Below are 26585 nucleotides of genomic sequence, written 5' to 3'. Positions count from 1 at the left end.
GTTACAGAGTGAATAATGCACGTTGTCCAGTTTGGGACCGAGGTGCACTCCTGAAGAAGCTCATCCCAACCCTTGGGTCCAGGCCATGTCATCGAGCATTACAGTCTGCAGCACACAAAAAGACCTATTGAGTGTCTAACCGAATTTGACGATGCATCACTGGATGCGTTAGTGATTGCCACCAAGTTATTTGACAGCGTAGGGCCTAGATTATCCACATGGTTGTTTTATTTTACAGGTGAGATCACAGCAGCAATTTAAACCTTTTTGCTGAAGATTGCATTGCTGCTATTTATCTCTGGTTTCAGGAACTTCAGTATCAACTAGGGATTGAAGTTGAGACTGTAATCTAAACGGGGGAAAGTAGTACCCGTGTGGCATCACTGAAGGGTTTCCGTGTCGGGAATACAGGTGATGAGTCAACATCTGGTGTTTCTAGTTCCAAAAAAAGTTTGAAACTTTTTGAAATCAATTTGGAAATTCCTTGGGTTCCAGAAAGGTTCCAATGATTTGAGGGGTAAAAAGAGCTGGCGTAACATGCTTATTCCAAAAGGGTGAGATGCATAAAGTAGGAAACTATAGACCAGTAATTTTAACATCTGTTGTTGAGAAATTGTTAGAATTTTTTTATAAAAGTAACAGTAACAGGACATTTAGAATGTCAAAACAGAATTGTACAAAGCATTAGTGAGACAGCCTGTGGCATACTGCTGATAGTCTTAGTCCCCTTAATTGACAAACAATACATTTGCATAGGGGCAATTAGGAGAATGTTTGCTAAATTAATTAATGCCAGGGATGAAAGGCTCTTATAAGGAAACATCATGCAGTTTAGGCCTATTGACATCAGAATTTAGAATGATGATAGATCTGAGGTATAAATGATGCTAAAGGGGACTGATAAATTAAATGTAGTGTTGAGGTTTCCTCTTGTTGGGCAATCTAGTATGAGGGTCATAGTTTTAGGCTAAGTGGTGGTAGATTTAACAGGTGCAGAATTGGTTCTCAGCAGGTTTATGGAATTCAAAACCTCAGTGTGAACAGGATACTGAATACATTTGAGATACAGATTTCTAATTAACATTGGATTAAAGGATTTTAGGGAGAGGACAGGAAAGTGGAATTGAAGCCAAGATGAGATCAGCCATAATTACATTCAATAGCAGAGCAGGCTTTAGGGGCTGAATTGCCTACTCCTTGTTCTTACGTTTTTCATTGTGAATTGAAATAAGCACAGGAAAAGATTTTAATTAACCTTTTGTGATTCATACACAAATGGTAACTCGCATATTTTTGCTTTGGTAACCTTAACTTTAAAGGGGAGACAGATTTGATCTACTCATACAATTGCTGTGTTGCAGTTAACAAATCTGTATGCAGGTTAATTAATCAACAAAGTTTCTCCAAGTGTGCGTGGACCAGTTATAGTGGGTCTGTAAGGAATACATGTTTTTTTAAGTGATTTGATTCGAGTAAATTTCGAACAAAAAAATTCAGGAAAATTGAATTCAGTAGAGTTGCATATGAAAAATCCATAGGAAACTTACTTTGGAAAATGTCACCAATTCCATTCTCCTCCCAGGCTGAACCAGACGTCACTCTCCTATTTGAACCATGCTTAGTTTCTGATCATAAGCTTTTCTTCTTTTAAGATCAGTTGCAACATCAACTATCCAGCCCGTATTTGTTTCTGCTGGAAGTGCTCATCTGTACTCGTTATCTTCAGATTCAAATATCCAGTGTTCTTCTAACCCTTCCAAAACTTGAACCAATTGATAACTCTGCCCATATCCTAATTGGTAATTAGTCTTATTTAATCCACCATCCCTCTGCTCAAGGAGCATAGGTTTTAAGAGCCAGAATAAGTAATTTAGTCCATTGAGCCAGTTCCACCAGGCATCAAATCATGGCTAATCTGCTAGCGGTCTCATCTCCATTTTCCTGTTTGCATCTCAGCTCTCTTACCTATTTTAAAAATTCTATTTAAATCAGCCTCTGTAACTTTCTGGTGAAGAGAACTTCATAATCTAACAGCCTTCAGAATGAGAACAGCAAGTTTCATTTCTGGCATAAAGGGGGATGTCTTATTAAATGATGTCCCTTTGTTTTAATTTCCCCACAGAATCCTCTGTGTCTATTCTATCCAGTCCTCTTGAGATGTTCTGTATTTCAATAAGCTTTCCTTTCATACTTTTGAACTCAATGAATATAGACCTAACCTGTTTAACCTTTTTCATAAAAAAACAAGTCCTTTCATGTCAGGAATGAGTTGAGCGTTTTCTGTTTGAAATAAATGATATCTTTTACCAAATAAGAAGATTGGAACTGTACATAGCACTCCAGATTTGGTCTTGCCAGGGCTCTGCACAGTTGCAGTAAAATATTCCCGTTTTTATCTGTTTCCCTACTGTGTGAATCTATGACTATATTTAATTCACATTGCAATAGCAGCATTATTCCATTTGTGTTCTTAATCCAGATTCTTGTGTAGCAACCTATTTGCAATCTCTTTCAATTTAAAAAGTATACTTCTGTTCCTATGGAATTCACATTTATCTATGTTAATCTTCTGAAGTTTTGCTCAGATACTTGTCCTGTCTCTATACCTTTGCAGACACACTACCTCTTATTAACACTTCCCCACTTGTCTTGTTGTCATTGACAAATTATGATACATTCAGTTCACTTATCCAAAACATTGATGTAGATTGTAACTCACATTGAAAATCTAGTACTGATCTCTGTAGTATTATACTAGTGGTAGCTTATCAACTATCAGCAAAGACCCATTTGTCACTACTGTTGTGCTACTGATTAACTAACGAATCCTTTATCCAAGCTAATATGTTACCCCCAGCACCATGAGCACTTATCTTGTGCAGCAACCTTTGTAGAGCCTTATCAAGTATCTTTTGGAAATCCAAGTACACCACGTCTCACAGTCTTCCTGTATCCGCCATAAATGTTATTTTGTCAAACTCCATGCTGGATTAGTCAAGTTCCCTTTCACAAAACTATATTAGGTCTGCCTGATCATATTATGATTTTCTAAGTGTGCCGTTATAGCCACCGTAACAGTGGATTACAGCATCTTTCCTATCGCACATATTAGGTTAACTAGCCTCTAGTTTCCAGCTTTCTGTCTGTCTCAGTTCAAGGTTTTACATTTTCTATTTTCCAGTCTGCTAGGACTTGTTCTGAATCCAAATTTCAGAAGATTACAACCACCTATGATCTGTGCTGCTACTTTATTTAAAGACCTTAGGACTAAAGCTATTCGGTCCCAGGGACCTTGGGTCTGATTGTTTTCCTATCACCCTTTCCCAGCGATGGTGGTTGTTTTAACTTCATCACTGTCTATCACTTCATGATTTTCAATTAACTTTTGGATGTTTTCTAAATCTTCTACCACGAATAGAGACATGCATTATTGTTGCAGGCATCTTTGCTTTCTGTTATTCGTTCCCTCGTGTGTGTGTGTGTGTGTGTGTGTCTGGCTTTAATTACTTGCTTCCTATTCAAATATTTATTTGTATCTGTTTCTTTTGTTACTGGCTGGTTTTCTTTCATGTTCTATTTTCTGTTTTATCATCTTTTTGGACATTCTTTGATGATCTTGACATCTGCCATATTTTCTGACATTCCGCTAATCCTGACAGATTTGGATTGCATTTCTGTTAATATATTCCTTAACTTCATTATTTAGCCACAAGTGATGCATCCTCCTCAAATCACATTTGCATTTTACTGTGATAAATCTTTGCACTATTAACTATCTCCTTGAGAGTCTGCCATTACATCTTCCCAGTTCTACCTTCTAATCTACATTCCCAGTTCACCCTTAGCCAGCTGTGCCATCGTACCCTCATACTTATCTTTATTTAAGTTTAGAACATTAGCCATGGATGCACACTCCCCTCTTTCAAACTGAACATGGGATTTCATACTTGTTGTGATCACTGTCACCCAAACATTCCTTTGCCATGAAGATGTTGGTTCCTCCTATACAATGCACATTATCAGATCATCTTTAAATACTGAACGAATACCATCCTTAAATAGCAGGGCTTACCCTGTCATCATCTGTCAATCTATCTTGGCAATGCCTATCAAACTTAATGTCTCAGCTTTGGTCACCTTTCAACCTGTGTCTCGTGCCTATTAAGTCATACATATTTATCTGTATCTGTGCATACAATTCATTTATTTTGTTAAAATCTGTTAAGAATGATGTTTGCAATCAGATGGAGAGTCTTAAACTTTTGTTTTATGGTTTTTGCTATCTTTGACCTTAATTGCTGATGCAGTTCTTGCATTTATTTGCTGTCCCAATTCCCCTCTCATTTTGGTAACCAGTTGCCAAATTGCAGCTCAACTCTTTACTTTGTTGCTTCCTTCAACTTTATCATACCTCCCCTTACTTGGTGCCTTTGTCCACTGTTTAGTTTAAAGCCTTTCAACTACCCTAGTGTTATTGACTTAGCTTCAGTCCACAATGCCAAGTTGTAAGGTTCTGCATGTTCAGGTATCTCCACAGTATTGTCCCTCTATCTCTATCCTACTTAAAATTCACAACCTTTCAATAAATCTATGTTTCTCTGACTCCAGCATCTTGTCTGTTCTTTTGAGCGCACATCTCTTTACCAGTGGCTGCTGTATCACATTAAAGCCAAATTTTTTAGAAAAATGTTGTGAAAATAAAAGCTTTTTTGGGATGGTGGGTGGGGTGTGGAATAAAAGACTAGCCATTCTTCTGCACATTTAGGATTCAAGTTATTAATTTTAGGAGAAATATCATTGTGCTGTAAATACCCTGTTCTAGTGGTATGCCTACTCTAGTTATAGATGATGCCTTTGGCTCAAGAAACAGATCTACTTGTTGCGACTACTTTTTCTCGTATAGATGAGATGATCACTTATTCTCAATGTTCTATTGAGAAAAGCATTTTAAATCTTGAGAATTATAGCCAAAAGAAATCTAAACGTTAACTGTTGTATGTCTTGGCCGATGACATTAATGATAACTGTTGTGGCTTCATAACAGGATGAAATCTGAATGGTTTAAATGTATTTTAATTGTGAAAAATAGGTGTCTCTGTGTCATATGTGGTGTGCGCTGTACCTTAGTGAGCTTGGTGAGCCGCTGGGAATAAATCAATTTATTGAAAATTCTGAAGCAGTGACATAACTCTCAACAAACTGATTAAATGTTGAAGTTTCCTGTCTGGGTTGTGGAGTCTAGACATGTGCCACCTAGCATTCCTTATCCATTAGTGTCCATTTCAGTTAGAAAATTATGTTCAATTTTACTCACTAAATTTCTAAAGTGACACTGATGAATTAGACAGGTTTGAGAGAATGATTCCCAAAATTTGTTCCATTATATAAAAGAAACTACTTTGTAAAAGATTAGATAATGTCTAATTAAATTTTTGAAATGGTAAGAGATCAAACAATAAAAATACTTTGAAGTAAAATAGGCTGGTAAAGTTTACTGATCTGATTTAAAAATTAAGAAATCAGAAATTGTGCATGTGAATTGAACTGAAATTAAATAATTAAAAATAGAAATACAAATCAGTCCGTATCTAAAAGGACAGCTGAATATTTCAGGAAATGCACCTCTAGCAGTGACAACTTGTCTAGGTACTGCCAAGACCTTTTGGTGTATTTGCAGCATTTTCTGCTTTTGCTCCAGGTTCTCAACATTGAGTTTTCTCTTGATTTTGATAAGGATTCAACTGCAAGCGTGTTTGGTAAAATGCAACTTCCAGTGACACATTAATTATTTAAATTTAAGACTGTGACACTTAATCTAAAGTTCCAGCTAGTGCATTAAGTGTTGGCATGGAACCCTGGCAATTCCCCTTGGCACTCAGCCAAAGCGCATTGGGATCATTTTGTGATTCCCATTTTTATCCTAGCTAGAATCGGAAAATTACTGAACATTTTCAAAATAATAATTGTGATTTTCTGATTATTCTTCAGATTCTCTTTGGGGAAAATATTATCAAGGTGATAGATATACAGAAATGCAGTCTCTATGGTTTGGGTTAAAATGTTGTTTGAGCTAATTGTCAACCTCAAGCATTAGAATTGGCCCCGGCACCTCTGGCTAGGAACGGAAGCAGTCCGGGTTCCTGCTGTTGATCGCTATTGGTTCAGTTGATCGATGCATATGTGATGATGAGATTGTCAGCAGTGATATCTGTGGTAGGCTGTCACTTTCAACACCTATGATGCAGGGTCATGTGAATATTGAGCCACTAGCACATATTGAACTGCATGCTGACATACTAAATGGAGAAAACTGTCAAAAATAAGAAATTGGCACTGAATTCTCTTTTTCTTTCAAAGTTTTCATGCAATGTTAAATATGTAGGTTCAATTCTTAACTAATTGGTTACTTGGATTAGAATTAAAGCATCAGGATCATGATTTATAAGAGGGATGGAAGGGAAAATGACCAATTCTATTGGTTTTAATGGCTCAGTTCACAGATTTATTAGTTGGATCTAGAATTTTAAAAAAAGCCTCTTAGAACTGCCATTGTACAAATAAATAATTTAAGTACTTGAGTTAAATTGCCAGTTGAATGATTTTAATAAAAGCAAAATGCTGCAGATGCTAGAAATATGAAACACCACAGAAAATACTGGAGACACTTCGGTCCGGCAGCATCTGTGCAAGGAGAAACGTGGTTAATGTTTCTAATCCGGTAAGACCTTTCGGCTCTGAAGCAGTGTCATAAAGACTTGAAACTTTAATTCTGTTTCTGTGACCACAGATACTGCCAGACCTGAGTTTTTCCAGCATTCTTTGTAAATGGTTTTAATAACCTTGCTGAAATGACTGAACTGTACATGACCTAGTTGGGTCTTGGAGGCAATGGTCGAGAGTGAACAAGGGCCACTGCACCCAGAGTTGTAAAACTAAAAGTTATATTGTGAGGTCCTGAAATACATCAACATAATGTCAGATAGATGCTTTACAGGTTGTGTTGTGTTGTGTTTTTTGCTTCTTCATCTCATCTGTGACACTACCCAAAGAACCTAACCAAAAAAAACTAGATTAATTTTCCATAGATATAAATATTTGTGATTTGTTTCTCTGGCGCATTAGTTTTGACAATTACTCACATACCAGTAATAACTAGAGAGATACCTTTTTTATGAGTCTCCTGGTTATCCTGAGAAACAATAATATGCTGGATAAATGTAAGTTCTTTGTTATTAATATGTTTATTATAAATCTGTCCACAGATGTGTCTTGCAAGAAGTATTTATCTTTTGTCTACAAAGTCACAAGTTCCACTGCCCAACAGAACTTACATATACAGAATATGCAACCGTTCCTCTCTAGACCAAAATCAGGTACCATAAACAGTGCTGCCAAGGAAAGCATTTATTTTATGTTATTACTTATAGGACAATATGCAGCTTTTGATTGCCTGGTTGTTGCTATTCTCATTGTGCCAATGGATTTTTGTTGAATCAGGCCTTCTGCAGTGTAGTCGGAGGGGAGATGGATGATTAGAAGCTGATTAATAGGTTTTCTATAACATAGCAATCTTTTGGTTATGATGTTCTGTGATTTTTTTTTGACTTTGGCTTGCTGCAACAAATAGATGGCTTACCTCCGCTATTGCTGATGCTCTTCTGCCACTGTAATGGCAGCAGAGGAGTAGGATTAGCAGGTCTGTCAATGCCTCAGGTTTGTTGTTTTGATTACCCTGATTCTGTTTACCCTTCTTTGATCTGTGCTCCTTGATACCATTACCCAATAAAAGTATTAATTAAAGTCCTAATAGTTGGTTGATCCAGCATCCATAGTCTTTTGACTGATATAATACCACATTTCCCCCATTGTGCAGTGGGAGGGCAGATTAATTTCTATTTTCACTCGTAAAAAGCCAACCTCTAACTTTAATATTGTGCACCTTGTACCAATTTTGCCACCAGAGGAACCAGCTTAGTTCCTCTTCAGTCTCTCTCTGTTTATGAGGATCAGAAAATCCCTTCAGTTACTTTCTCTCTGAAAATTCTAAATTTAAGGAAATGTGAGCTAGGTTTCTGCAGTCTTTCCTCAAAATTTCACCCTTGATTCCCTAACGTTCTTATGGTGAATCTGTACTTGACTTAATCTAAGTCCTTTAAATCCTTCCTGTGGCATGAACAAGGCTCAAATAGTGATGAGGTCTTGAATGAGAAGTTTTCCTCCTTTACATTGAGTGTTTGGCTAATTATACTAAAGATACACTTTGATGTTTTACGCTGACACCATCCAATACACATCAAATAACAATGTCTTTGTGCTTAAACCAATACTTCATTCAGTCTTCAACATAATGAAGAACTGTTGGCTTTAGGAGAGGATATTGAGGGGTGGAGTCATCTATGGAAATGCCTGAATACTGAAGCACTAATAGATTTACAAGGATTGAGGTTCTTTAAATTTTGTAATTTATTTCTTTGTAGGTTCGATTTTATACATCAGAAGGGAGGAAGGGTTTTCTTACTGGCTTATTAGACAATATCAAACAGGAATTGGCCAAAAATAAAGAAATGAAGGACAGCATTAAGAAATTTCGTGATGAAGCTAAAAGGTTAGAAGAATCAGAAGCTCTGCAGAGAGCAAGGAAAAAATATGTAAGTTTTTAAAATAACACTTTCATGCAGTAGAATCACAAATTTGTAATTTAGTAAGACTAGAAAGTGTTTATTTTTCAGAAAACAATTGAATCTGAGACGGTCAAAACCTCTGAAGTTCTTAAGAAAAAGTTGGAAGAGTTTTCAGAAACTGTGAAAGAGGTGAGTGCAGCTCTGGACTTGCCAGATACAATCTTCATGAGAAAATTGTTATAAAAATTATTTTTTTCCACAGTTTCTGCTTTTCAACAGAGAGATTCGTAGGATTAGAATCCCTCAGCTTCATTGTAACTAATAGTGTGACATGAATTCCGTTTGTCGTCTTTGATTCCCTTCAGTACTACACACAGAGCTCAGACCCTGACTCTAGGAGTTCTTCATAGTTGTGTTAATCTGATGTGTTCAACCTTTCTAGACAATGCCAGATTTGTTTAAGTGATGCTGCAATTCCAGTGATTCCTAATGAGTTAATTCATTGTGTAGATAATTTATGATAAGGTGTATCAACTGAGGTATCACCTTATTTTTTGATCCAGTTGTATCCACGAAGTGTACCTTGTTTGGCTTTCATAATATGATATTTAGTTAGATAGGGGTGATTTGTTTTTAAAGACCTGTGGGTACAATCTACTTTAAAGAATTAAAGAGCTAAATAGTTTTTTTTGTATCCTTTTATGGGATGTGACCGTTTCTGGCTAGGCCAGCATTTATTGCCCACTCTATTTTCCCAGAGGCCAGGTGATAGTTGGCCACTAGTCTGGCAAATAGCTATGGACCAGAGATGCCCACATCCTGTGAGTGACTATTAAAAAAAAAAGCAAAAGGATACTTAATAAAAACAAATTAAATCGCCAAGTTTGGAGAGGGAGTCAGAAGAACATGAGAATGGATCGTAACCCTTTTTGTCCATTCCCCATGAGAGGTGTTTGATTTCAGTTGAATGAGCAATGCCAATGGAGCATTTGTTCTCAACAAACCTAGTTTAGAACAGGGAAAAATGAGTCAGGATTTTTGTGATTTCTGCAAAGTGAAAGAACTTGAATCTCAAGTGAGGCAGAGCAGACTTGGCTCAGGTATGGACCATGGTTGTAAAGATTCCTGAGTGTCTGGACTCTTGCATGAAGACTAATATATGCAATGTATAATATGTATCTATGACTTAGATGAGGGAATCAGATATATTGTTTCCAAGATTGCTGATGACATGAAACTACGGAATGAGAGTTATGAGGATATGGAGTGGAATCGGGGCAATTTAGACAAGTTGAGTGAATGGGGAAAGACATGGTTGGTGAAGTATAATATGGATAAATGAGAAGTTGTCCACTTTGGTAGGAAAAACAAATGGCACTGTATTATTTAACTGGTGATATTTTGGGAAATATTGACATACTAAGGGACCTGCACATGCTTGTACACCAGTCACTGACAGTTCCAATGTTGATGCCGCATGGAGTTCAGAAGGCAAGTGGTATGTTGGGCTTCATTGCAAGACAGTTCAAGTACTGGAACAAGGAAATCTTTCTTAGCTGTTCAGGTGAGACCACAGCTGAAATATTGTGTGCAATGTTGATCTTTCATTAAAAAATACATGTCATAGAAGGGACACAGCGAAGGTTCACCAGACTGATTTTCTGGAATGGCCAGTTTGCCTTGTGAGGAATGATTGCATTGACTGGGTCTATGTTTGATGGAGTTTAGAAGAATGAGAAGGGATCTCATTGAAACTTAGAAAATTCTGGCTGGGCCAGACAGACCATCGGGGGCAATTGCTTGGGGTCATGGTTTCAGGCTTTGCAAAGGCCATTTTGGATTAAGATGAGAAATATTTTCTGAATCTGCAGTATTCTGTACCATACAAGGCTGTGGAAGCAAATGCACTGAATATTTTTAGGGAAGAAGTAGACTCCAAGAAGCTAAAGGTGTCAAGGGATATGGAAGAGAGTGGGAGTATGGTGCTGAGATGGAGGATCAGCCATGATCATGTTGAATGGTAGAGAGTTCTTGAGGGGCCAGATGGCCTAATCCTGCCTGTATTTTCTATGTTTCTGTGATAACTTGGCAAAGGTGCTTGTGGTACTGTAATTCAGAATAAATTATAACTGGGAGAAGAACTTATCACCAGGTTTTGTGTTCTTATTTGTAAGAATGCAATTTGATAAGTATTTATTTTACTTGTACTGTTTTTTATGCTGCAGAGCCTAGATGAAGTTGGTAAATCTGATATTGGTAAGAAAATTAGGGAAGGAGTAGAAGAAGCAACAAGATCAGCAAAGCAATCTGCAGAATCAGTCAGCAAAAGTGGAGAAAGGATTGGCAAAACCACTGCATTCAAAGCAATATCTCAGGTAGGTAAAACCACTTAAATTAGATGGCTGGTCTTAAATCTCTTTTCTGCATGTAAGACATTGCTTTGTGCAATATTCCCAGCTGTATTTTCCTGCGTAAGAATAGTGACTGCACTTTAGTGCAGTTTATACTATGAAAATCATTTGCTCAGTTGTATTACAAGGTGCAACGTACTAGCATGCTCTTTTAACAACTTGGCTATATAGACATCTTAATAGGCCAGAGAAATGTATTGTACAGACTTGGTGCCACATACATCCAACTTTATATCCAATCTTGTGTGAAGTCGCTTGAATTTCATGCTGATGTTAACAGAACTTGGTGTTCAAATTTGAGATTTACTTTCCACTGAATGAGGACTAAGGATAACCGTCTCCAAAACCAGGAACTCAAGCATAAACCAATGAAAAAGAAATGTGAATGGACTGCAAGGTGGCACAGTGGTTAGCATTGCTGCCTCAGCATCAGGGATCCGGTTTTGATACCACCCTTGGGCAACTGTTTGTGTGGAGTTGCATATTCTCCCTTTGTCTGCATGGGTTTCCTCTGTGTGCTCCAGTTTCCACAGTTGAAAGATGTTCAGCATAGCTGGATTGACCGTGCTAAATTGCCCTGTGCTTTCCATTATGTGCAGGTTAGCTGGATTAGTAATGGTAAATGCAGGGTTATGGGGCTATAGTGGGTTTCTGTTTTGGCGGGCCGGCGCACACTCAATGGACCAAATGGCCTCTGCACTGCAGGCTTTTTATGATTCTGTAAGTACATACAAGTTGGTCTTGGGTAGTGGAATGTGAGGCCATGCCATGAGTTAGATATTTGTATTTAAAACCTTGCCATAGTGTTGGATTGAAACTGAAATGTAGTTACACAATAAAATTAACAACAAAACTTAAGTAAATCTAGCAGTTAAGTCATCATTAACTGCATCTGTCTCCATATAACACCTATACTAAGCACAGTCCACTTGATAACCAATTGGTACTTTCTTCTCATGCAGCATTGGTGTTTCCCCCTTCATTAGGTCATGAGTGCAAATTAAAAAACATTGACAATTTTTTTTCAGTTATACTCTGTAAAATTATGACTCTAGGAAATTGTAGTGGCTTCAAGACTGCTATCACGCCTTAATGAAGCATTGCCCTTGGGGGGTGGGGGGAAATGTTCAGCAAAATCAATTAACAAATACTTGCAAAATCATTAACATTTGCTGTATTTTACAAAGTTTAGGATGTGGTACAGCGTGTTGTTTTAGGACATTATTTGTTCTTTAAACTCTTTGTGATGTTACCTGTGGAAATTCTAGTTGGTGTGTTTACATATACTGTTTGATGCAAAATACCAAAAGCTGGTATAGTTAGTGTTTAAGTAAATCGTCAGTCAGAAGCGGAGGCTTGTGAACAGTCTGGTTGGAATATCCTCCAACAAATAGTCATGTGTACACAGATACAGTTGACCCACAGACTGTGATGCTGAGTGAATGTTTCTCAGACTGGCAGACTTACCTTTTCCAGCAGAGCTCATAAATTTGACATTGGAGGCAGCTTCCTAGTTTCTGCAGTATACCACATGGCTCCTGCACGCAGTCATGGACTGAGGGGCATGAATGATCTCACTAAATGTGAGGAGCTGTTTTCAATTTGAACTAGTTTGTCATTTTGAATTAATGTTTGTGTCCTCTACATATATTGGTAAAGGCCAGTGTTGGTATTTCGGTTATGTTCTTGCAACACCAGTGGAGATTGATATGTCGACTTGTTAAACACTGGATCTTATCCACGAAGGCCTGACTGACAGAACTGTTTCACTACAGTCAAAATGTACTTCTCTCAATCAGACATGGGATCACAACAGAAACCTGCAGTTTAGTTTGAGAAGTTTAAGTTATTTGAAACAAATAAAGCAAGAGACCTGGAGCGGGTGGAGATGGCCCAGTGGTGTTGTTGGACCGTTAATTCACAGACCCAGGTAACATTCTAGAGATTCGAGTTCAAATTCTACCAAGGCAGATGTTGGGATTAGAATTCAATAAATTCTTGAGTTAAGAGTGCAGTGTTTACCACAAAAGAGTAACTAATTGTTGGTAAACTCCATTTCATTCACTAATATCATTCAGGATAGAAAATCTACCATTCTGACCTAGTCTGGCCTACATTTACTCTAACAATGTTGACTCTTAAATGCCTTCTTGAAAGAACCTGGCAAACTTATCAACAAAAGTCTCAACTAAAACCACATGGGCACTGGAAATAACAATGGCAAAAACGACCCTGTGTAATCTGCAGAATCATCCTAATATCTGGGAGCTCGTGCCAGAATGGGAGAGCTTTATCACACAAACAGCAGCCTATAATAGTCATAGTCATGGAATTGTGCCTTGTAGACAAGGTCCCAGACACCACATTTACATTCGAGATAATAGGATCTACAGATGCTGGAGAATCCGAGATATGGTCTGATTAGCAAGTTTGCAGATGACACGAAGATTGGAGTAGCAGATAGTGAAGGACTGTCGGAGATTACAGCAGAATATAGATAGATTGGAGAGTCGGGCAGTTAAATGGCAGATGGAGTTCAATCCGGGCAAATGCGAGGTGATGCATTTTGGAAGATCTAATTCACAAGCAAACTATACAATAAATGGAAAAGTCCTGGGAAAATTGATGTTTAGAGAGATCTGAGTGTTCAGGTCCATTGTTCCCTGAAGGTGGCAACGCAGGTCAACAGAGTGGTCAAGAAGGCATATGGCATGCTTGCCTTCATAGGACAGGGTTTTGAGTACAAGAGTTGGCAGGTCATGTTACAGTTGTATAACAGTTTGGTTCGGCCACATTTAGAGTACTGTGTACAATTCTGGTTGCCATGTTACCAAAAGGATGTGGATGCTTTGAGAGAGTGTAGAGGAGGCTCACCAGGATGTTGCCTGGTATGGAGGGCGCTAGCTATGAAGAAAGGTTGAGTAGATTAGGATTATTTTCATTAGAAAGACACAGATTGAGGGGGGACCTGATGGAGGTCTACAAAATCATGAGGGGTATAGACAAGGTGGATAGCAAGAAGCTTTTTCCCCCAGAGTGGAGGACTCAGTTACTGGGGATCATGAGTTCAAACTGAGAGGAGGAAAGTTTATGGGAGATAGCGTGGAAAGTTCTTTACACAGAGGGTGGTGGGTGCCTGGAGCACGTTGCCAGCGGAGGTGGTAGACGCAGACATGCTAATGTCTTTTAAGATGTATCTGGAGAGGTACATGGATGGTCAGGGAGCGTAGGGATACAGGCCCCTAGAAAATAGATGACAGGTTTAGATAGAGGATCTCGATCGGCGCAGGTTTGGAGGGCTGAAGGGCCTGTTCCTGTGCTGTAATTTTCTTTGTTCTTTGGATTCAGTGAAAATTTTCCAACATCCACTCCCCTCAACCCACCCTCCAAAAAGAAGCACTGTTTCCACACTGTAGGAATTTTTTATATTGTATTTGCATTTGGTATTGGTTCCTTAACAGCAGCTAAAATTAACATTGTTCCATTCATACAGAAATTAACCAAAGATATTTCAGAGAGAAATAATCAGAACCATAGACAAAATCAGAAATATTAGCATTTAGTTTGGGCTTTTTGAGACAGCTGCATGTTTCCATGTGCTTTGCAATCAGTGAAGTACATTTGAAGTATGGTCGTGGTTGTAATTTAGAAAATTTGTAGCTAATTTGTACACCTCAAGCACCCAAAAACAGTAATGTCATAATGAACAAATAACATTTTTGTAATGTTGATTGAAAGATAAGTATTAACTGAGGATCATTCCTGATTCCTCTTTGAAATAGTGCAACGATTTACTTTATATCCATTTGACCATTCAAATAAAGCCTTGAATTAATGCCTCCTCTGAAAGCTGACATCTTGATAATGCATTGCTTTCTATGCAAGGGAGTATCAGCAGTGATGTTTGTCCTCAAGTTTTGGAATGGAACCCAGAAGCTTATGACTTGAGAGAACATAGAGAACATATGGAATGAGCCGTGGCTGGCATTCATTCCAAGAAACTTTTCTTGGGAGGAATGATCGGTTTGAAAGAAGGATTTTAAAGGCAAGTCTTGGAAGAGGGGGCTGTGAACATCAGGAATCTTTAGTAGCAGATATGTGGCTGATGGTGGAGCAAGTGAAGGCTGGATACAAAAATAGTCAAAGTCAAAATGGGATATGTCATAGAAATTTTATCATCTTTGGTGAGGTACAAGTGGCTCCTGAATGTATGCTGGCATTGTGATGCAGATACAGATCAACTCAAAAGTACGCGAAAATGTTGTTTTACTTCGTGCACTGCTTTTTTTCTATAAAAGTAAGGATCGCCTGCATGCAGTCTGTAGTGCCTAGCCAAATCATTTCACGAAACTACTGAAAATCCACTCGGCAGCATTTCTGTTAACTTTTAACGCTTCCTCTTGATCCAATACCTCATCCTATCTAAGCTCACTGAACTGAGCTGTGAGTTGAGCTGGTAGGGGATTGAAATGTTGGAGAGAAGCAATAAAGTTGAATCAGCAAAATATAGCTTGCCATTACAGAACTAGCTGATCTTCTGAGACCAATGTCATCTAGGATGTGCTTCTACAAGAACTGACATACATTGGTCAACTTGCAACATCCCAGCCTCTCTGATTTTCTAGAGACTCTGTCAGTATACGTTATGACAGTGTGACTGATTCCTGTCGGTGATATTCAGTGCCCATCATGAAGCTTGCTTGTTTGTCCTGGGCATTGATCATTAAATGTAATTTGCTTAGTATCTGTTGAACATTGGTTGTGTGGCTAAAAGCAATATTATCATCACTGTTCAAATATTGATTTTTAAAAGAAACTATGAAATGCAAAGAGCGTTCTTTGAAGTAAGGGAATTAATTGAGTCCATTACAAGATAACTTATCTCTGGATCAAGTGAAGTTGGTGGGTGGTCTCATCCATCCGCACTTTGTAATCTGCGTGCTTCTCAGTCTTGACTGCCTAATTTGTTTTCATCTGGGGCAGCAGAATGAGCTACAGTTGGCTTTCCCAGGTTTTAGCCCTCTGAGAGGGGCAAATGTATCGTGGTTCGTGCATCTGCTGTCATTAGGGAATCTCAACTGTGATTCAACAGCTTCCCAAAACTTTCGAGGCTCAAGACTGATTTATTAGTCACTTGAAATATCTAAAATGTCTGATTGTTGCACAGATTCTGAGCCCATAACTTGCTAGTGTATTTCCATTTGCAGTTTTTGGAGAAGTCATGAACCGGGGAATTGGGCCTTGTTACTCTAGTAAAGTAAGTTTATGGCTATGGAACAGAACTACCATTCACATACACATCATTCTGGTGAATGAACAGATCAGTTGATGGATGGGTGAGATATTAATTGGCATTTTACTTCAGTGTTTACTGTGGAGATGGATGTGGAAGCTAGAGAACTTGAGGAAATAAATAGTGATATGTTGCAAAGTGTCTCTATTACAGAAGAAGTGATGCTGGACGTCTTAAAATGCATAGAGGTGGATAAATCCCTGGGACCTGAACAGGTGTATCCTAGAACTTTGTGGAAAATTAGGGAAGAAATTACTGGCTGCCTTGCTGAGATATTTTGATCATTGATAGCCACAGGTAAGGTTCCAGAAGACTGAAGCTTGCTATTATGCCATTATTTAAGAAAGGTGTTTAAGAAAAGCCAGGGAATTATATAGACCGGTGAGCCTGCTTTCAGCGACAGGTAAGTTATTGGAGGAGAGGGAGGATTAACATGCATTTGGAGAGGCAAGGACTGGTTAGGGATAGTGAACATGGCTTTGTGTGTGAGAAGTCACGTCCCTCTGAGTTTTTTGAAGTGACAAAGAAGGTTGAAGAAGGCAGATCTGCAGATGTTGTCTGTAGGGACTTCAGTGAGGATTTGGACAAGGTTCCACATGGTAGACTGGTTAGCAAGATTAGGTCACGTGGAATCCAGGTGGAGCTTGCCAGTTGGATACAAAATTGAAGATAGGAGACACGGGCGGTAGTGGAGGGTTGATTTTCAGACTAGAGACCCGTAACGAATTGTGTGCTGTAAAGATCGGTGCTGGGTCCGCTGCTTTTTTGTCATTAATATGAATGATTTGGATGTGACTATAGTAGATACGGTAGTAAATTTGCACATGATACCAAAATTGGTGCAGGAGTGGGAAGTGAAGAAGGTTATCTCAGTGTACAATGAAGTAGGGCAAATCAAGACAGGACTTGTAAAGTTAATGGTAGGCCCTGGGGAGTGTTGTCGAACAAAGAGACCAAGGTGTGCAGGTGCATAGTTCCTTGAAGGTAGAGTTGCAAGTAGACAGGGTAGTGAAGAAGGCGAGGTGGGGGTGAGGAGGTGTAGTCCAGGTAGCTGTGGGAGTCGGGCTTGAAATATGGAGACGGAGAGGGAGGCTCACTGATGATGTTACCTAGCATGGTGACGAAACGTCTGAAAACGAACCTTCCAGCTCAGCGAGCAAACTCACATCCAGGAGAGGGGAGATGTCAGAGATGGTCCAGGTGAACTTGAGGTTGAGGTGAAAGGTGTTCGTAAAATTGAACTGTTTAAATTTTAAAATCTCTCCACCCCGGCCGCCTCCTCGACCTGACACAACCTGTCCATCTGTTCTCCCACCTACCTGCCCCTCCCAACTTAGTGACCAATCCCCACCTCTCCCTACCTGCACTCCCCTATCACCAGCCCCACTCCTACTCTCTCTCTGTTTATTTCTGAGCTTCCTTCCCCTTTCCCAATTTTGAAGAAGAGTCCCAACTCCGAAACTACTGCTCTGATTCTGCCTTGCCCGCTGTGTTCCTCCAAAATTTATTTAACCTATTTTTCAAATGAATCTGAGATGTTATTACATGCCTCTTGAGCAGTTGGGAATTGAACCTCACCTTCTGAGTTCAGGAATAGGAATGCTACCATATGCCACAAGAGGGCCCCCTCTTGAGTCAATGTGCAGGTAGAACTGTGTTGCAAATATTGGTGTTGAATCAAATTTGTGTAGTTTCTTCAGCAACCGGGAAAAGATATTGAAAAGAATATCTCCAGATGGAGTCTGAAGAAAACCACTTTGCTGCGTCCTGATGGCTATTGAAAATCAGACCTAGAGCTGGATGAATGAAGTGGGAGATGTGTGCTTACTGTATTTGTGAAATTTATGTATTGAGTCACAAGGGTGGAAATCAACTGTCCTGGGCATACACTGTGGTAGGCAAAAGCACAAAGGAAATAGATCTAACCTGGTGAATGTTTTTAAATTCTTCACGTATGAAAATCCAGTGGACCAGTGTTACCTTCATAGAATAATAGAATCCCTACAGTGTGGAAGCTGGCCATTTGGCCTGCACCAGTGCTCTGAAAAGCTTCCCTACCCTATCCATGTAACCCTGTATTTCCCATGGTTGACCCACCTACCCTGCACAGCCCTGGACATGATTGGTAATTTAGCGTGGCTAATCCATCCAGCCTGCACAGCTTCCGACTGTGGGAAGAAACCCAGACAGACACAGAGAATATGCAAACTCTCACAGACCTGAGGGTAGAAGTGAATCCACGTCCCTGGCATTGTGAGGCCGTAGTGTTAACCACTGAGCCACCATGGTAATGCAGTGTGTCAAGTGGCAGTTTTTCTCCCTTCACTGCAATAAATGCATTTTTTTGAAAAAAGGAAAAATGCTTCAACATTCAGTTGATGTGTGGTTCTGTTTAAGATGCCATTTTCATGTTAAACTAGGTGATACAGTGTAGAACATAATGATGGGTACAGAATTGTTAGCTTATAATTTGACTATCTGTCTGATATCAACTTTACTGCTTTGCTTTCTTCAGAGTGTTGAATCCGTAAAGAAGGAGCTAGATGAGAGTGCTCTCGGCCGGAGTGGGACCTACCGGTCACCATCATCACTGAGGAAACGAACTGACTTTTCACATGATAAAACACAAGAAAAAATATTTGAACCAAATGAGTATGTGATATTTTGGTATTGAACAAGACAATTTATTTTACTCAGACAAAATAATATGCTGTTGGAGATACTCAGCAGAGCCAGCAGTATCAGTGGAGAGAAAACAGTTAATGTTTCAAGTCCAGTTCTGAAGAAGGGTCACTGGATTCAAAATATTAAGTCTGTTCTCCCTCTATAGGTGCTACCAATCCTTCTGAGTTCCTCCAGCAATTTTGGATTTTGTTTCAGATTTACAGCATCTGCAGTTCTTAAATTTGTATTACTCCCTTGTCTTAAAGTGCTAATTTTCTCCAGGCCATAGCCATTCTTTGGTTACTTATCCAGGCGACCATTCATCATTTGTGAACTTAGATTGTGGCTTTTCAGCGGTTCACTCAGCCACGAGGTCATAACAGCTGAACCCAGACTGCTCTCATTTGACAACCACACACTTTACATTTATATAGAATGCTTTGTGCAAGCTGTACAGTCTCAGCATTTTGAAGAGAAGAAAATGGACTCAGCATGACACAGGCAGAATAGAGAACAAGATGAAAGAATAGTTGATGAATAGTTAAAATAGATTTTTTGAAGTCGAAGCAAAAAAAGAAATTGAAGATCATTCTGACAAAAGCATGGTAGTTGAGAGAGTGGCCTGATTTGTAAAACAGTGATTGTAAATGGTGAGGAGGATAGCAGACTTCAGGAGGCCATTGCTTAAAATGTCCAGGCACATGGAAAATTATACTTAATACAGTAAATGTGAAGCATTGTACTTTTGTTTGAAAATGTACAAAGAGGCAATAAAAGCTGAATGGTCCAAATATAAAAGCAATGCAGGAGCTTATAAACCAAGGGGAAGATGGGGTATCATTTTCAGAAATTTTGCATCAGATGGTAGGAGTTATTTTAGAAACCTCTGAACCATTCAATAAAATCATGAAAAGAAGGTAGAAGATTCAGCAGGAATTTTTGAAAGAGAATTGAATAAGCTTTTGAAGATGCAGTTGGCAGGTTTATAGATAACAGTAGCAGAGTTGGACTGATTGGGTTAGCTGTTTCTGTTGTGGTGGACTGAATAGCTTCCTACCATGTTGTCAGATTCTGTGATCAGTTTCAAATTGTGCAAGATGAAAAACAGATGGTCAGGCCAGGCAACAGAAATCAACCAACAAAGTAGTGAAGAGACTTATTAGAGTTTTGGGGGTCATGGAAAGCGCTTGGATCGCAGGCAGCTGATATTGCAAAGTTAAAGAAGATGGTCTAGATGACAAATCAGTGCATGAAGCCTAGCTCAAGATCAAACAAGTTTCTAAAACACTGGATTTCGAAGATGCAGTCAAGGTAGTTAAGATGCAAGTCAATTGTGACTAGAGCCAAAACAGCTGACTTCCCTTTAGCTTACTTTTAAAATTGGAAAAAACAAATTGGGTTCATGTTAGATGATGTCAAACACGAAGTTGACTGCAAGGTAAAAACGGAAGTGGGAAGTTAAAGATGGGTGTCCACATTTTCCATACACATTCTATTCTGGATAATCTTTATAGGACTATATGTATAACAAATAAATGAGACCAAAGTAGAGTGCCGGGCTATACCAGTGTTGATCAAGTAGGTTTAGATGGGGAAGGCATTGGAGGGGAATGCATGCTTTCGTCACATAGGGAAAAGATATGAATGAAAGAGTGCTGTACATATGGCAACGAATAAAAATTGTTGGAGGAAAACAAAATGACCTGGTGTCAGAAGGCAGCAGAGACGTTATTAGGATGGAAATGAATGTAAATGCAACCGTAGAGGATATTATTTGTGTCCTTGAAGAAGGGGTCTGTATGGTGCATTTCACACTGATTTTTTTCCAAACTAAACGATCAATGGAGCTATTGATGAGAAATTGCAAATAATTCATCACTTATGTTAAACTAATATCATTGATTGTAGGAATTTATTTCATGTTCAACAGTCAGCCATGCTCAGATTTGATGTTTACCATCTCAGTTGTTCTCTTTATAGAGAAGCTATGGGGATGGTGCTGCATAAGGATTCAAAATGGTACCAGCAGTGGAAGGAATTCAAGGACAATAATGTTGTCTTTAACAGTAAGCACTCATTGTGTATTTTGTGTTTTGATGGCAATGCCTGACAATTGATCTGATCAGTTTGCTTTGTTTTAGATGGTAATATAAATGCAGCTTTCTCTAATTTTTCTTCGCAGGGTTCTTTGAAATGAAGATGAAATATGATGAAAGTGACAACACATTTATTAGAGCATCGAGAGCCATAACGGACAAAGTCACTGATTTGATAGGTAAGTAAAAATATGCATGTTCTTTCACTGTGGAGATTGGAGCAGAAGGAAATGCATCATTAAAAGTGATTCAGTTAAATGTCATGTCAGAATGTGATAAAGCAGACTATACCAAAGTGGCAGCTTCACTTCCAAATAGCAGGATACAAGGTGAGAAAAAGTAGCTTGCCATCTGAACCATTGTTTCTCATTGTTACCCCGATCCCAACCTGAATTTCTAACAGCTTTGCATTTATACGATATGTTTCGTGTAGCATTTCACAAGAAAGTTAATAGTTCAGAGGTTGTATAAAATAAGTTAGGAAATAGTGAGTGACTCATAGGTAACTGCACCTCCTCCACAATAACACTCAACACTGGAGGTCCCCAAGGCTGTGTGCTCAGCCCCTCCTGTACTCCCTGCACACCGATGTCTCTGTTCCCAAATTCTGAATGAATGCTATCTGTAGGTTTGCTGACAACACCATCTAACAGCGATGAATCAAAATACAGAAGGGAGATACAGGGCTTGGTGACATGATGCAACGAAAACAATCTATCAACATCGGCAAAACTAAAGAACTGATCATCGACTTCAGAAACAAAGGAGAACAGAACTGAGGTTGAGAGAGTGAGGAGCACGAAGATCCTCAGAGTGACGATAACTGATGACCTGTCCTAGACTTCCCATGTGAATGCAATAGCCAAGAAGGCTCAGCAACGCTGCTTCTTCAGGTGGCTCAGGAAATTTGACATGTCCATGAGATCCCTTGCCTATTCTGCAGATGCACCATTGAAAGCATACTGTCTGGATGCATGATGGCCTGGTATGGCAACTGCTCTGCTCAGGACTGTAAGAAACTGCAGAAGGTGGTGTGCATAGCCCAGACCATCATGGAAATTGACCTTCCATCCATGGACTCTTAGTAACATGGCTTGCTGCCGCGTAAAGGCGGCTGACATCATCAAAGACCCTTCGTATCTTGGTAATGACCTCCTCCAACTTCTCCCATCAGGCAGAAGCTACGGAAGCCTGAACACACACAAGCAGGTTCAGGAACAGCTTCTTAGTGGCCGTTATCAGATTGTTGAATGGTCTGTAGCCTCAAATAATGTAACCTGTATGCCTTTAAGTCTTTTTGATCTGTATATTCTTTGCTTGCTGAAATCTGCCTGTATTGCTTGTAAACAAAGCTTTTCACTGTATTTTGGTACATGTGACAATAAATCAATCAATAATCAGGTAGATTTCAAGTAGAAAGTGCTGAAGAAACTCAGTGGCGGTGACAGCATCTGTGGAAAGAGAAAGAGTTGACGTTGAACATAATAGATTTTCGTGTTCTGAAGAAATCTACTAGTGTCGAAACACTATCTGTTTTTCTCCCCTCAGATGCTGCCAGCCTTGCTGAATTTTTCAAACGCTTTGTTTTTATTTCAGATCTCCAGCATCCACAGTAGTTTGCTTTTGCTTAGGGTTCAGGCAACGTTTTGAAAGTTTTTAGAGGCTGATAATTTTAAGGAGTAAGCCGTGTGTGGTTTTTACTTCTGAAGACTGCCATTGGAGGTGGATAGGGTGTAAATGAGGTCAGCCTAGAGCTAGATGAGGTTGTACAGATTTGAGCAAGGGCAGGGAATTTTTAGGTTGATGTCTTGTGGTCTAGGGAGAAGACCAGTGACAGAGGAGTGGGACTTACTGAAGATAAGATGTAGTTCATGGATCGTTAGTTAAATTTCAGTTAATGTTTCATGGAATTTTGTAGCTGGGATGGAAAACCGTGGTGGACAAGTTATGTTTAGATTTGAGAAATACATGTTACAAGGACCTGGAAACAAATGTCACTTAACTCTATTACATAAATTCATATGGCCCTTGGAAACAAAACAAGTCCAGGCCTTGTGCATTTTCAACTAAACAAAAGATGGGCGATGCTTTTTTCTTGGCACATTCCCAATGACAATTCCCTGACCAGGAGTCCAATCACTAACCATTTTTCTCTTGCAGTTTAAATTGTCATTCTGTTTGAAATTTACTGCTCTTGTATCTGCACTAATGAGTGCAAGATGAGATGCTTTGATGGCTTTTGTCCTTTATTTGCAACACGTAACTCTCTTTTTGTATAAAATAACATGTCCAAGACCGTGCTACAAGTCCTTAATCATCGTAGTACAGATAATAGGCTTTTAGACTGGACCATATTTAAGTGACTTGAGGCCAACTGATTAGAGTTATACTGCTGACTTTGTGTTACACTGTACGTATGAAAATGGAAGACAAGTCATGGTATTTCATGATTAAATCAGAACCTGGACATTCTTTCAAATCAATAGCTATATTTCACAAATTGGATATATTCGAAAAGAAAATCACGGAATTTTGTGTGACTCTGTGTCTCAGCTGTAGTAGGTATAAATGAGTCAGAATCAGCTTTAAAGTGGTCTTACATTGACTCTGTGCAATTCATGTAACTGAAACAGAATTATAAGACTGAATATAGCAATGCAAGCTATGCAGTGTGATGGCCTGGAAAACATAAGAAGGACAGTGATGCTGTAGCCTAGAAGAATGATGGTTAGGAGCAAGTTTGTGACATCAGTGGAATCCTGATATGAAACTCATTGCTCAACATACTTCACTGGGTTATTTTTCTAAACCACTGGAGATTTGTTCTTATTCACCATTTGTTCACTTGCCTTTTTGTGTGCGTTGCTAGTGATTTCTGTATTAGAGTGAAATTTTCTAGAACAGTGAATGAAAAAGGGCAGTTTCTCCTAAAGAGACATGTTCACTCATTCATTCTGTGCTGCAGTTCATTGTTTGTCTTTTTACTCAGGTCCTTATTGTCTTAGACTCAACCTACCGTGTCCACACAAAGCATTAAATATCTATCAATTCTTATCCCATTTCCCAGTTCTTGGCAATAGTCTAGTTTGCTATGGCATTTCAAAAAATCATTCAAATACTACATAAACATTGTAATAATTCCTGCGACTACCGCTCTCTCAGATATCCATCATCCTTCTGGACAGTGAATACAGATCCAAGGTAATCATTTAAAACCTCACCTACATCTTCAGCTCCATCCATTATTGCAGCATTAGTCCTTCAATATCCTTGCTGTTTCCTGGTTATCCTTTTTGCCTTAATGTACTTAGATACTTAATTGGATTATCCTTTTATTTTACTCACTAGTGTTTTGTTATGTCTCCTCTCTGCTTTGCTAATTTATTCTTTAAGGAACCTTCTATGCTTTCTATACTTCTCTACGTCTTCTACTGTTTTTAGCCCTAGGTATCTACTATAATCTTTCTTCCCTTATCCAATCTTTTACGTTCCTTGACATTCAGGATTTCCCCCACCTACAAGAGCATGCTCAGATGGTCTGAGGAGTGACAGATGGACTTCTAATTTAGATAAATGTGAGCTCTTTTGGTAAGATAAATCAGGGCAGGAGTTGCACACTTATTGGTATGGTCTTGGGGATTGTTGCTGAGCAAAAAAAAGCCTTTGAGTGAATGCTCATAGTTTCTTGCAGGTGCAGTCGCAGATCAACAGGATAATGAAGAAGACTTTTGATATGTTTGCTTATTTTGGTCAGTGCTTTGAGTTAGGAGTTGGGATGTCATGTTGTAGCTGTAAAGGAGTTGGTTAGGTCACTTTTGGAGTACTGCATTCAATTCTGATCTCCCCTTAAATAGGAAAGGTGTTAAACTTGAAAGGGTGCAGAAATGATTTACAAGGATGTTGCTGGGATTGGAGGGTTTGAGCTAGAGGGAAAGGCTGAGTAGGTTGGGATTATTTTCCCTGGAGTGTCAGAGGCTGAAGGGTGACCTTATAGCGGTTTCTAAAATCATGAGGAGCATGGATAGAGTTAAAAGGCAAGGTTGTCTCCCCAGAATAGGGGAGTCCAAAAGTGAGGGGGGAAGGATTTAACAAGGGACCTACGGGGCGATGTTTTCACGTAGAGGAAGGTGTGTGTATGGAACAAGCTGCCAAAAGTAGTGGTGGAGGTTGGTACAGATACAACATTTAAAATGTGTCTGGGTGGGTATATGAATAAGAAGGGATTGGAGGGATGTGGGCCAAATGCTGGCAAATAGGACTTTATTGCTCTTTTGCACTGATGTACATTTAATTTCTCCCAGTCCATTTTGACCAGGTCCTGTCTTATATTAAAATTGGCCTTCAGCCAGAACCTTTTTCATTCTGTTCCAATTTTGTATTTTTCCACAATCACTTTCTATCTTGTTGAGTTATGGTCACTATCACCGAAATGCTCTCCCTATGACTTCTACTGCTTTCCTAGTTTCGTTCTCCAAAATTAGGTCAAGCATCACTCCTCTTTGTAGGACTGCTATGTGCTGGCTCTTCAAAAAGCTGTCCAGTAGACATTAAGAATTCTGCCCTCTTTAAGCCTTTTATGCTAGGTTTATCCCAATGCCCCTTGTTCCCATGCTCCCTTATGCCTTTCTCTGTTTATGCCTTGTCTTCCACACTACCTTCTATATTTATTTGTGCATCACCCCATATTTGATCTTCACTCATTTTTTCAACTCCTTCTTCTCTCAGCTCATATAGCTACACATCCCTCTGTCGACAGCACCAGTCTCTGCCCTGCATGGATATTGGTTCTGTTGCGATTCAGCTGAAATGAGTCTGACTTGTACACGTCCCATTGTCCCCAGAAATGGAACCAGTGATTTTGGAATCTCAAGCTCTCGCTCCTCCACCATCTCTTCAGAGACGCCACTGTGCACCAGTGATGAAGAGAGTGTATGTTGAAGATGGTGGTTGGGTGCCTATCAAATGAGCTGTTTTGTTCTGGATGGTGTTGATCTCCTTGAATGTTGTTGGAGCTGCACTATTTCAAGTAAGTGCCAGATATTCCATCACACACCTTGTGGCTGATGGAGTGTTTGCAACACTCATTTAGCTACTCATCCAAGTCTGGGGAAGTTATCTTCGCAGCACCTGATGTGTATGGCTCAGATAGTTCTGCTTAAGCAATTGATTACCAAGGAAGCTGACATTTCCATTTTGAAGTGCTTACACCTTGAAAACTCCATGATTATTTGTTGCTGCCAGATTGTTCTCTTGTTTTCAGTACCACACCTTTAATCTGTGGTTTGGAAATTTTGTTTAATGGTTTAGCATCCTGATCTTTTGGATTTTGCTCTCCTGTGAATGAAATCTTCTGTAATCCTTCTGGATGATATCCACCTCCCTTTTGCAATTAATCCACTCATTTCATTTTATATTAGTGCATCTAATCTTTTAACCTAGGTTGTTATCAAACGATGTGAAAATAAGTAGTCTGAAATACATACCGAGATGCCATATGCCT

The 26585-nt window shown here is 39.1% G+C and overlaps 1 protein-coding gene across 2 annotated transcripts in view; it reads left to right on the top strand.

Moving 5' to 3' along the window:
* The window catches only part of timm44 (translocase of inner mitochondrial membrane 44 homolog (yeast)), a 68314-nt gene that overhangs the window by 363 nt on the left and 41366 nt on the right, over positions 1-26585 (top strand). The window contains exons 1-8 of one of the 2 annotated variants that reach the window (XM_048559370.2): positions 108-238; positions 7263-7373; positions 8478-8648; positions 8730-8810; positions 10847-10996; positions 18841-18977; positions 20970-21055; positions 21172-21264. In XM_048559370.2, the coding sequence (XP_048415327.1) occupies positions 7263-7373; positions 8478-8648; positions 8730-8810; positions 10847-10996; positions 18841-18977; positions 20970-21055; positions 21172-21264 (829 nt within the window). In that variant the 5' untranslated portion in view covers positions 108-238. Of the gene's footprint in view, positions 1-107; positions 239-7262; positions 7374-8477; positions 8649-8729; positions 8811-10846; positions 10997-18840; positions 18978-20969; positions 21056-21171; positions 21265-26585 lie in introns of those variants that run through there. The other variant, XM_048559368.1, reaches the window with a different exon arrangement.

This window comes from Stegostoma tigrinum, chromosome 30, assembly GCF_030684315.1.
Source record: "Stegostoma tigrinum isolate sSteTig4 chromosome 30, sSteTig4.hap1, whole genome shotgun sequence".
Taxonomy (NCBI): Eukaryota; Metazoa; Chordata; class Chondrichthyes; order Orectolobiformes; family Stegostomatidae; genus Stegostoma; species Stegostoma tigrinum.
This window is presented reverse-complemented; position numbering and strand designations above follow the sequence as displayed.